The sequence below is a fragment of the Tripterygium wilfordii genome, chromosome 18 (genome assembly GCF_013401445.1).
Source record: "Tripterygium wilfordii isolate XIE 37 chromosome 18, ASM1340144v1, whole genome shotgun sequence".
In the NCBI taxonomy this organism is placed as follows: domain Eukaryota; kingdom Viridiplantae; phylum Streptophyta; class Magnoliopsida; order Celastrales; family Celastraceae; genus Tripterygium; species Tripterygium wilfordii.
The window spans coordinates 2,975,963-2,988,400 of NC_052249.1; the positions used below are offsets into that span (position 1 = coordinate 2,975,963).

At 36.8% G+C, this 12,438-nt stretch overlaps 1 protein-coding gene and 1 pseudogene across 3 annotated transcripts; one reads left to right on the top strand and one right to left on the bottom strand.

The window, feature by feature from the left end:
• Window positions 1-1,180: 1,180 nt before the first annotated feature.
• LOC119984646 lies at window positions 1,181-7,618 on the top strand (annotated as a pseudogene).
• Window positions 7,619-7,756: 138 nt separating this feature from the next.
• On the bottom strand, window positions 7,757-12,438 carry LOC119984644 (AT-hook motif nuclear-localized protein 9-like). 3 transcript variants are annotated; one of them, XM_038828701.1, is made up of 6 exons: window positions 11,890-12,438; window positions 10,889-11,261; window positions 9,651-9,718; window positions 8,902-9,033; window positions 8,495-8,656; window positions 7,757-8,290 (listed from the first exon to the last, which is right to left on the bottom strand). In XM_038828701.1, the coding sequence occupies exons 1-6, from the start codon at window positions 11,980-11,982 to the stop codon at window positions 8,060-8,062; spliced, it is 1,059 nt and encodes a 352-aa protein (XP_038684629.1). In that variant the 5' UTR covers window positions 11,983-12,438; the 3' UTR covers window positions 7,757-8,059. The 3 variants fall into 3 exon arrangements, with proteins under 3 accessions (XP_038684629.1, XP_038684631.1, XP_038684630.1); XM_038828703.1 differs by having other exon boundaries at window positions 11,971-12,437; XM_038828702.1 differs by having other exon boundaries at window positions 10,889-12,436.

A 12,438-nucleotide genomic window follows, 5' to 3' on the forward strand; every position in this document is an offset into this window, starting at 1 on the left:
GGTCCAATTTCAGAATAATATTTTTTTTCTCCTGAAAGAAAAACTGAACAAGATATTGACTGCCATTTTTATACCTTTTACTTGAAGCATATTTACAGAATTTATGCTGAAATAATTTGAAGTTTGTAGGAAATCGGAAAGCAAAGATCTAAGAGAGGGTTATAGAGGAAGAATATTGTAGAGATGAGACAGAGAAACACAGACAAGTAAAAGAGAAAGATGATTCTCATTCATTCAAGTTAAACATACACACAAGTTACAAGAATATATATATATATATATATATATATATATATATATATATATATATATTTGTCATCTCACTCATCCACACCATTAAAAAGTGACATTTATTTTACACCCTTATATTATACCCTTATGTGAGAATTCTTAATCTATACTTGTATATAAAGCAAAGGCTCTCAGCAAGTGTTATAATATTTTGACTGCTAGATTGCTAAAAGACTTAGTTTGTGCCTACGTGGACTCTCTATTCTTTCTTATCCCTATTTCAATCACTTACAGACTCACGGTTTCTCCAAAAAAACATTACTTGAGGCAATAAAAAAAAATTAGGTAAAAGCTCACGATTGAAAGAAACTTGAGTAAATAAATTGAAAGAAAAAAATATAAAATGTAACTTCTAAAAAACAAAGTAATAAAACTTTTTTAAAAAAAACATACGATGGCGGGATTTCGATTAGTATATGTATGTGAGAAAGTGTGACGGTCGTGTGATGTATAATGTGTAAAGTGAGATTGTGTGTAACGGTCATATTTTAACATATGGATGCATATATGACAAAATTAGACAAGATTTATTGTCTTCCATTTGTGTCATATAGCAACAAAGGTATGGTCCAATTTCAGGAAATACTTAAACTGAACAAGATTATGACCCTTATCTCTGCCAACAAAAACAGGGATGTAGATTTGGCTTAGATGTCAACAAAATAATTTTCGTCGCGGAGACGTTGCGCTGCCTTTTGTTTCTTATTTTCAGGCAATATCAGGAATGAAGGCAACTCAATAGACATAATGTTTTGAATGTTGTTTTGTGTATTAATTTGTCAAGAATATATGTAAGCTGATAACAAAGTTGATATACTATATATATATATACCACCCTTGAACATTTCCTTGCATCAAAGCACTCACCACAAAATCAATACACAAGTGAGAGAGATCGAGATAGAGAGAGGAACATAATGAAGAGTGTTTCCTTCAAATCAAGCGCTTTTCTTTTTATCACTCTCTTCTGGACATCATGTTTGGACATTGAAGCTCTGCAATGTAGCCCAAGTGGCAAAATTAAGGGAAAGAAGCCTCCTCCAGGACAATGCAACACAGAGAATGACTCTGACTGCTGCAAACAAGGCAAATTCTACACTACTTACAAATGTTCGCCACCGGTTTCTGGCAATACAAAGGCCTACCTCACTATCAACAGCTTTCAGAAAGGCGGAGATGGTGGCGGCCCATCTGAGTGTGACAGTCAATACCACTCCGACGACACACCAGTTGTTGCATTGTCAACTGGATGGTTCAACAACAAGGGTAGGTGCCTTCACAACATCACTATCAGCGCCAATGGGCGCAGCGTGGTGGCTATGGTGGTGGATGAGTGTGATTCAACGATGGGATGTGATGAAGACCATGACTATCAACCTCCATGTCCTAACAACATTGTTGATGCCTCAAAGGCCGTGTGGAAAGCTTTGGGAGTGCCTCATGGCCAGTGGGGTGGCCTAGATATTACCTGGTCTGATGCTTGATTCTCATATGGTTGCTTATATATGTATTATTCTGTCAATGCCTCTTAATTGAGTGTGTCGTTTGTGATGATACCTGTATTTATTTCGTCATTGTTGATATCTTCTTGTAATCTCCTGTTCAATTAATTTATCACTAATGCATACTTCCTATCTCTGATACAACATATATACTATGCAACATCAGGTATACTAAGGTCTTATTACCCAAAAAAACAAACTTCAATGAAGAGATCACTGGCTAGTTTGACAAACATTTTGGAGATCAATTGTGCATTGATCCATAATCACATTAACAATGTGACATCTTATTGTGCTGATCGTACCCAAATCAAAAAAGAAAAAGAAAAAGAAACCACAAATTTTCAATGACTATATGTGTGCATGTAGGTTTAAAAAAACGAATTAAGCATATGATCCATCAAAAGATTGAAACTTGATCTCGCATGAAGAAGAGACCAGAAGGACCTCCTTTAGGCAGCAATGCCAACTTCAGAAGACTTTCAGCTCCTTCTTCCACTGTCAAGGTGCCTTTGTTGCGGTTAAAATCTGTTTTAACAAAGCCAGGACAAACACTGTTGACGCAGAAACTCGGATATTTGTTGGCTGCAATCCTTGTGTAGGCTATGAGAGCTGCTTTTGACATCTTATATGCAGCTGTAAATGTAGGCCAGCCTTTGCTTTCAAGTGTACCGTCTTTGAAATCTTTCCGAAACTCGCTCAATACCTCTTCTAATCGTTCTTCGTTGAGTTTATCGCCATCACCCAACACTTCTTTAACCCATTCATTTGTTGTATACTGCCCAAACAGAACAAAAAAAAAATTGAAGTGAGCAAAAAGTGAATTTCATGTTTCAATTTTGAAAAATATTCGTGTGGTCAGTTATTATTTATTTTTATTTTTTTAAACGGAGAAGTGTAGAGAAACGGAGAAGGGGAGATTCCAACACACCATCCTTAGAGCAGCTCATCTTAACAGATTCTCTAAAATATAGTAAAATGATTCATTTTACAGTTTTACACAATCACAATTCAACAGCACTCCAAAAATCATCCTCTATAACTTTAAATATTCATTTCTCCAATCATTCCTAAAATCTTTTCTGTTTAATTTTTATCGAATATATTATACACAAACAAATATGTTTTTAATAATAGTAATTTTTAATAAAATAGTAATATAAGTGTAATTTTAAGTTTTTTTAATTTAATCTAATAAAAATATTTTATTTAATGTTTTTTTGAGAAATTTTTTTATTTTTTAGTGTAATTATAATATGTTAAAATTGAATGTTGTTTACACTTAATCATCAAATAAATTAAGTAAACAAGTAAATGTTTTTTCCACTTAAATGAGGAGGAAAAAAAACCATAAATGATTAAAAAAAAATTGTCAATATTTTAATAATAAGTTGACATTTACTAGAGCTACAATGGTCCGCTACAACTAGCGGACCACTGTAGCAACATGCGGATATAGAGGAGCGGCTCCTCTATTATACAGGAACTGATGGGAGTGTTTTTCCAATTTTTTTGATCTTTGATCCTGTAAAATAGGATACAGTTCTTCTTTACAAAAGTTGTTGGAGTGACTTTTACCACTCTAACTAGTGGCTTAGGTGTCATGAGAGTTAAAAATTATTAGACTTGACCAAGTATAAATGGATAATCTTTGACATTGACCTTTGTTATGAATGTCAATGAGCCTGAATCAATATAGTCGGCCCATAAAAAATTTCAATGCTACTATTGAATTCCTTCAATTTGAAATTTTCTACGATTGAAGCTGTGTATAATTGACTATTATAAGTTTCATAGATGAAGAATCATAAATTTTATTTACTTGTTTTTTGTAAACAACTCTCATACAAAGTTCTTGCAGAATTATTGCACTCTATTTATTGTTCTTAAATGTCTAACGTGTTAAGTTTAGCTTCTATAGAATGTTTCGTAACAATAACATGTCAAAAGATCAATTTTTGTTAGATATTAGACAAAAAAGGTAAAAAAAAAATCGTTCATGAAGAGAGTTGAGCAATTTCAAACCATCAAAATGGATTGTTATACTCTATTTAATGTTCTTAGATGTCTAACTTACTAGTATAGCTTATGTAAAAAGTTTTGTAATAAAAGGATGACAAAAGATCAAATTTTGTTCCAAATTGGACAGAAATGTGAAAAGTTCGCCCATGGAGATAGTTGAGAAATATCAAACCATCAAAGTGGACCTTTATACTCCATTTTTATTTTTAGATGTCTAATTTGCTATTTTAGCTTCCGTGACAAAATCAGGAGACATGCAAAATGTTGGCAGTGTTCCTCCACACCATATGCGGAGGGATTGTTTCTAAAATTTGAACTTGTGACCTCCAAATTATATCTCTATAACTTAACCATCAAACCATAAGCCACATGGTCGCATGCCAATTTTGAAATCAAATTCACTATTATTCCATCTAGAATGATTCCACAACCTTAATCCATCAATGATAATGTATGATTGTGATGAGAAACCTTTGGCTAGCTAGAGATTAATGACAAAAATACCCATGCCAAGCTGGACAACAAAAGTATTATGGGGCCTTTGGGTTTGGGTTTGGGTGTGTGTGGCTAGAAAGCCAGCAAAAGACTTTTGGCTAGCAAGACGAGCGAGAGACTCTAGCAAGAGGCTCTTGGCTGATAAGGCGAGCAAGAGGCTCTTGGCTGACAAGGCTAACGAGAAGTTCTTGGCTGACAAAGCAAGCGAGAGAGGCTCTTAGCTGACAGGGCTAGCGATGATGTTTTGGCTAGCAAGAGACTTTTGGCGAGCGATGAGGTTTTGGCTAACAAGAGATTTTTGGCTGGCGATGAAGTTAAGGCTTACGATGATATCAAGTGAAGTTTTTTTGTTGGTTCATATTTCTTTGGTTCGTTTGTCTCCAAGGTGGAGGTTGTTGGAAAAATTGGTGAAAAGCGAAGTTACTGGTAGACCAAATTGCCCTTTCTCGAGGAAGGTATGGGATTCCTCGAGGAAGCGACGGGCCTCAAGCGTAATTTATGAAAAAATGGGTTTTATTTACGGATTTTAAGGGTTCAGTCAACTGAAACTCCTTGTATAGTATAAATCGGTTATATGTTACAAACCCTAAAGAGAGTTAGTCAAAGTTAAACATATTTTATTATTTGCAGCAACCCTTTGGCATCTTTGGGGTTTTTGTTGATCCGCTTTGGTTGGGAAGAGTGTGAAAGAGTTTTTTGTTGTTCCAAATGATATTTTGGATAGTTCTTGGCATAGAGAATTTTTCTCATTGGAATTCTTTGTAACCTTCATTCAAATTAGTGAAATTTCCGTTGTCTTCTCCTGAGCAGTACACAGTTTTATTGACATGACACAATCATTTTAAGAGTATGAAAGGACATGAAAAATACGAGGAATTAAAATCTAAGCCTAACCCTAAAAACCCAAATTTTATCTCACACGATCTGTTCTCTCGGTCTCTCAGAGCCACCTCCCCTACAGCTGGCTCCATCATTTCCTGTCGACATCTCTAGAGAGGATATTCTGGTTTCGAGTTCACCGTGCCCACTTGATTTAGGGTTTAATTTCGGTTCTAGTTCGAAGATATGAGAAATATTTTTGGTTGTACTTGAAGCTGTTCAGTTATGGTAGGCTTTGTATAGAGATGTTGGATGCAACACATCCTCATATTACATAACTATTTTTCAAAGGTTAGAATTAGATAAATTTGCAGTCTTAGTTTCAATTATGCAAATGAGGCATGAGATCTGATTTTATGGTCATATGGAAAGCCTTTATTTTGTTTTTGTCTGTAACTACACTTATGTCACAGTCAATTTTGCTGATAGAAAATTCATATCTACTTGCAAAAAAAGAAAGAGTTTAGGAGCTAGAAGAAATATTATCATCGAGACGGATAACCAGCCAGTTGATGGTTCAAACTGCTGCATATGATCTCCATTGACATGCTAATCAATATAGCTTACGAGATCTATATTGAAATGCTAACCAATTCACAAGGCAAAACAGGGGAAATGAACTTGTTTAGAGCACTAAGCCATATTAATCATTTTAGGATCTCTTGTGACTGTTGCAAAACAGGTTTCTCACAAACAATCACAGATTATAGAACAACATAGAGAAGCAATTGAAAAGAGAAAGAGAGAAGAACATAGGATTTACGAGGTTCGACAACTTGCCTATGCCGAACCTATGTCCTCGGGGTTTGCGACTGTTTTCAATATAGGAAATTCCTTAGTACATTCGATTAGGGTTTTCAATCCTTATATACCAGCTACCTAGGTACCCAAAAATATAATTATACCTTCCGTACAAAAATAATCAACTCACATTAGTGATACAGTACTCGACTCTCGCACAACTTTCCTTTTCCTCATAACTTTTAGGTACTAAATAATACTTCTATATGAGCCATTATTTAACAGGAACAGCCCACCGGTGTCCAAAACCTTTGATCACTATTCTTTATTAATTTTGCAGATTGATGGTGGCCCCTTTGAATATTCTTTAATTGTAGAATCGACCCCCTACAACTTCTTATTCAATGCATACAGGCAAAATTCCTGAAGGAATATATGTCACAAGTAGACAAGATATTGTCTTCCATTTTAGGTATTTCAACAAAGCAATGGTCCAATTTCAGAATAATATATTTTGTGCTGAAAGAAAAAGTGAACAAGATATATTGTCTTCCATTTTTATACCTTTTACTTGAAGCATATTTACAGACTTTGTGCATGCATATATGTCACAATTAGACAATATTACTTTCTTCCATCTGTGTCATATAGCAACAAAGGAATGGTCCAATTTTTCAGGAAATACTTAAACTGAACAAGATTATGACCCTTATCTCTGCCAACAAAAACAGCTAGGGATGTAGATTTTGCTTAGATGTCAAGGATTTCGTCGCCGAGACGTTGCGCTTGCCGCTGCCTTGTTTCTTATTTCAAGGCAATATCAGGAATCAAGGCAACTCAATTGACATAATGTTTTGAATGTTGTTTTGTGTATTAATTTGTCAAGAATATGTGTAAGCTGATAACCAAGTGGATCTACCATATATATATATATACCACCCTTGAACATTCCCTTGCATCAAACACTCACCACAAAATCAATACACAAGTGAGAGAGAGAGATAGAGAGAGGAACATAATGAAGAGTGTTTCCTTCAAGTCAAGCGCTTTTCTTTTTATCATTTTCTTCTGGACATCATGTTTGGACGTTGAAGCTCTGCAATGTAGCCCAAGTGGCAAAATTAAGGGAAATAAGCCTCCTCCAGGACAATGCAACACTGAGAATGACTCTGATTGCTGCAAACAAGGCAAATTCTACACTACTTACAAATGCTCGCCACCGGTTTCTGGCAATACAAAGGCCTACCTCACTATCAATAGCTTTCAGAAAGGCGGCGATGGTGGCGGACCATCTGAGTGTGACAACCAATACCACTCCGACGACACTCCAGTTGTTGCATTGTCAACTGGATGGTTCAACAACAAGGGCAGGTGCCTTCACAACATCACTATCAGTGCCAACGGGCGCAGCGTGGTGGCTATGGTGGTGGATGAGTGTGATTCAACCATGGGGTGTGATGAAGACCATGACTATCAGCCTCCATGTCCTAACAACATTGTTGATGCCTCAAAGGCTGTGTGGAAAGCTTTGGGAGTGCCTCATGGCCAGTGGGGTGGCCTAGATATTACCTGGTCTGATGCTTGATTCTCATATGGTTGCTCATATATGTATTATTCTGTCCATGCCTCTTGATTGTGTTTGTTTTGTACAATGTGGTGATCATATACCTGTATCTATTTTGTCATTGTGGATATCTTCTTGTAATCTCCTGTTCAATTAATGCATCACTGGTGCACACTTCCCATCTCTAATACAACTAATGCAATCCATTCTCAAAAAACAAAAGGAACTGTGGTTCAGTGCTGTGATAAGTAAAAGCTAAACATTCTGCAATACAATACAAGCTGCACAAAATGTACTACAGCTTATATTTTTCTTGGTTAAATCTGAAGGAGGAAATGTCTACAGCACAAAATCGATTAACAGCATAGCGCTAAGATCACAAACTAAGATGTCATTAAGCTGCAAAATATGACTACATCCCCATTGTCCATATGGGCAAGTGAAGAATAATCAAGTCCCAGAATCAGCTGAATTCAGTCCGTCCATCGAACTTCAGGAAAAATTAGATATTGATGCACTTAAACTCAGCAGTATGCTTTGCTCGTCAAAGTGCCAAACGATATAGTCAACCGCGCATCAAGTCAATGTCAATATGTGCATTACGCATGTCCATTGGCCGTGAACCAGGCCACACGCCAACAGAAGACGTCGGATTGAGACTTTGACTTGGCAGTGCTGCAGATGGGCTTACCGGGTTGTCATCTGTCTCTTGTTCTGCATCTCTTCCACCATCTGAACCTTCGCCCTTCTTTGCTTTTGTCTTCGGACCACCCCATATGAAACGTCCAACTATCACCTGGAGTCATTCGCAAAAACTTGAGCCTTATAACTTCGATAATTTCTTGCTCTACTAGTACTCTAATGTCATTACACAATATTTCACCATACTACCTACTAATAAATTTCGCCATCAAAAAGATCAATGAACAATTCGGAAAATTAAAAATATACAGCAGAGAATGAGTTTCTCTGCAGAGGCTAAGACAACTAGAAAGCTTACCTGAACAGGGGTAGCAGCAATAAGCATACCACCAACTCCACCACCAATTACACGTCCATCAGGACTAGCAAGGGAGACGCTCAGACCACCGGTTCGATTGCGGGATCCACCATTGTTGCTGACCAAGTAAGAGCCTGATAAACATAGAATCTCAAAGCGTCCCTACAAGGGTCATGTTGCTTTTCAGTAAATAAATAAGCCAAAATTAGAACTCTAAATTTCAGGCACAAGGCAAAAGATTTTGAGTAAAATCTAAGACCTATATATAAATTTCACATGTCACGGTATTGTATGCTAAATCGCAAATAAGACTCTAACCAATTGGCCCTGCCTCGAACAAATATGAAACATGTCCATAATTACAAGAAAAATTAGACCTGTAAGAAAAAGGGTTCAAGTTCTCAAACCTCATATGTGACAGTGCCTCCAGAAGACGATGCCTGACAGAGAGTTACAGTAGAGACAGCACCATTGGCAGATAAGACACAAACAGCTCTTGGTCCCTGCTGCGCAAATGACATTATTTTGGTTGCAATGTCCTACAAAAGAAGTTAGGAACTTTCAACACAGAAGAAACATTCCAGTAAATGATACAACAATCCAAAGAAAATTCCCTCATAAGTTGAAAGGAAAACATGAACAATTTTTTTATGAAACTGAGCATTTAGTTTTAAAGGAAAAGTGATGTGTTTTCTATCATGTTATTGATCAAGAAGGCGAAGAACCAAGGAATTTCAAAACTAATGTACCAGAAAAATTATTTAAAACAATACTAATACCAGACAGCAGATAAGAAATGCAAGAATAAAATGGGAGAAAGCGAAAGCATGGGGAACCAGCATTAATTGCTTTTTATGTCAATTTTCTTGCAAGTGATTCTAAATTTATCAAACTTTTAAAATAAAAAAAAAGTCCATCATGCCATTTTAGGAGCAAATATAGGCCACGCTCCTCTTATCAATTATGTTACACCACAAAGTCATGGAAGTAAGCATATGTTCAGCCCCAGGATATCTCTACTCTGGGGTATCATGTCAACAGCATCGAAAAATGCATAGATTTCCTTTTAGAAAGTGAAAAAAAAAAAAAAAAAAAAAAAAACATATTTTGTAAAGCAGAGACCATTTGATGGACAATATTAAGAAAACAGTCTTACCTCCCCTACTGCTACAGTGAGGATATGTGGAGTAAAGCCCATCCCGGCTGAACCAGACAGCCATTCACCTTGCAAGACAATAAAGTGCGGGAACATCATTCAACAACAAAGTGAACAAACGCAGATCAAGCACACATGAATATCTATGGCATTAAATGAACCCAAGCCTCAGCTGAGGATCACAAAGCTGAATCATGCATGCATGAATGACAGCTCCAGATAACAAACTTATGAACATATGAAAGTTGTCATATATAGCATACCCATTTATTGAAATGATTCAGAAGAACATTTCGAGGCATACCACACCAGTCAGAAAACAAGAAAAAGAAAAGCTGCAATGCCTCACAGATCATTCTGCACTAAGAGAGACTTACAGTTTAGGTTATTTCAACCTGGATTCGTTTAGCTGCAACAATCTCCCTGGAATGTACCTAATTAGTTCTCCATCAGAGACTCAGTAATGATAATATCTAACTCTTGCAGTTTATGAATAATTCCGACCCTGCCATGTCGTTATTTCTAAGCCAATAGCTCCCTTCATGCATTAACCTGATTCAGTTCCCAGTTACAAGTCTTCCTACTTCCCAGCTAGAATGCTCTGTATTCTATTATAGACTTTTGAAGTCTTACTAACTAATTATGGATATTTGAATCAATATGTATAAATAATTATTGGCACGGAAGACCATTTTGCAAGTTTTTAGCTTGTGCTTCCGCAATATATTCTTATGTAATAGCCACAGTGCGATTTGATCTGCTCATCAAGTACAACAGCCTAACATCTCTTCCATTTCACTAATTTTGTCCCCTGTCAATTTTCTTATAGTAGAAAACTAGTGAGTGTATTCTCATGTTTCTTACCTAAGAGATTTCATAGTTTCAAGAGTTTAGACAAAAAAAAATTGCTCATTTAGCTAACATTCTGATAAAATGTTCACAGTCCATTAGATAAATGCAGTCAGTGGGACAGCTAATTATTGTAATCATCACACAAGAAGGCAGGCCCAAACCAGACTCAGTTTCAACCTGAGCATACAGATGGCAAACCAGAAGAAGAATCAACCAGCAACAACATTTAATGAGTTTGGCTAACAAAGCAGATCACTAATCTTAAGGACATACTGTACAATTATTAAGCAATCTTCATGGAAAATGATAGTACAATTATTTCAACTCAATAGTTCATTCATCATGGAGAATTACTATGCAAGGCAAACATGCAAAAGAATTCTTACCAAGGGAAGCTAATTGTTGCTTCCTCCCAGTCCCTGGTGGCCGTCCTCTACCTCGTTTTTGGGTTGAGGTTATTGTCCCAGGATGAGTAGATGAAGATGGAGACAATGCCAATGACACTGTCCCATCAGGTCCATATTTCCGGGGCCTTCCCCTCTTCCTCTTCACCGGCTCCCCTGGTGGCACGACAGATGGTGCACCCATATTGACACCATGAGGTGAGACTGTTGTTGAAGGCTCCATAGCCAATGTTGATCCAATATTACTGCCAACAGTGTTTGATTGAAATGCCATACTTGGATTAGATAGGGAACGAATGGCTGACGATCCATGCAACCCAGATTGCGTTCCTGTTCCAGGCCCAGATATGCCTCTCTGCATATAGTAAGAAGGCGACCCAGGTAACCCCATTGCATCTCTTTGATCCATGCATACAAGCCTAAATTTCTGTTTGAATAAACTTAACCCCCAATGTCCTATGCTCAAATATATGGTACAATCACAGAGTTTTACAATAAACAATGTGGACTCTTTGAGGGTTTTCTACAAATTAACCTACTAAATTGCTTAAATAAAGATAAGAAACACTAAAAGATGCATCAAGTCAAAGGAACCTTGAATGACATCCATCAGAGTTCACATTCCAACCAACAAAATGTGGATCAGTTTCAATCTAGGACCTGAGCACACAATCATTTTCAAGAATGGAGCAGCAAATCCCCCACAGAAGATACATTGGAAGTAAGTTGTGGAGCTCTTTAAATCTAAGATAATCAGTTTGTAAGAAGAAGAAGAAACCCTAGATTCAAAGCAACTTGGACGTAAAATTAAAGACACAGGACTAGCTAAAAGGGGAAACCATAAAATAAACAGAAGAGAATCAATTCAAATGAAACCCAAGAATCTAAATCACTCAAGAGTCAAGACAGAAAGATTAAGGACTTCAAATCTAAAAAGGCTAAGAACTTGAAAGAAAAAAAAAAAACAACAATGGAAGCCATACCAAACCCAAGAAAACAAGATACAAGGCTTCATTCAGAAGACAAACAGCAACACAGAAGCTGAAACAGGTCCACACACTCACCAACCCTATCATAAAACCTTAAACGCCAAGCATCTTCTCAGGCAAACCACAAACCCTCACAGACAAAGCCCAAAACTTCAAAACCCAATAGCACAGAAGCAGTTAAAGCAACAACAAACAAGAAGTTGAAGAAGACTCTCTGGAAAAGAAGGTAAAAAGGTTTCTCTTTTTATATATTTTTTTTCAACTAAATACAGACCGACTCACATTATGGTGAAGTGGGTTAAATCTCGAACAGCTTTGCAGGGCATAGAAGCGGAATCGAGGTGGGTTTTGAATTGAGACAAGTAAAGGTCGAACATTTTTGCTGAATTAAGTCCGTCTGAACCTCTGATCAGAAATGCACAGAGGAGGGCCACAGTTGGGATTAGCTATTGGCACAAAAAAGGGTCTTAATTTCTCACTACTCAAGTCCTTATCGCAATGCACAAAGAAAAGCAGCCCTTTTTTTTTGCCCTTTCGTCTATC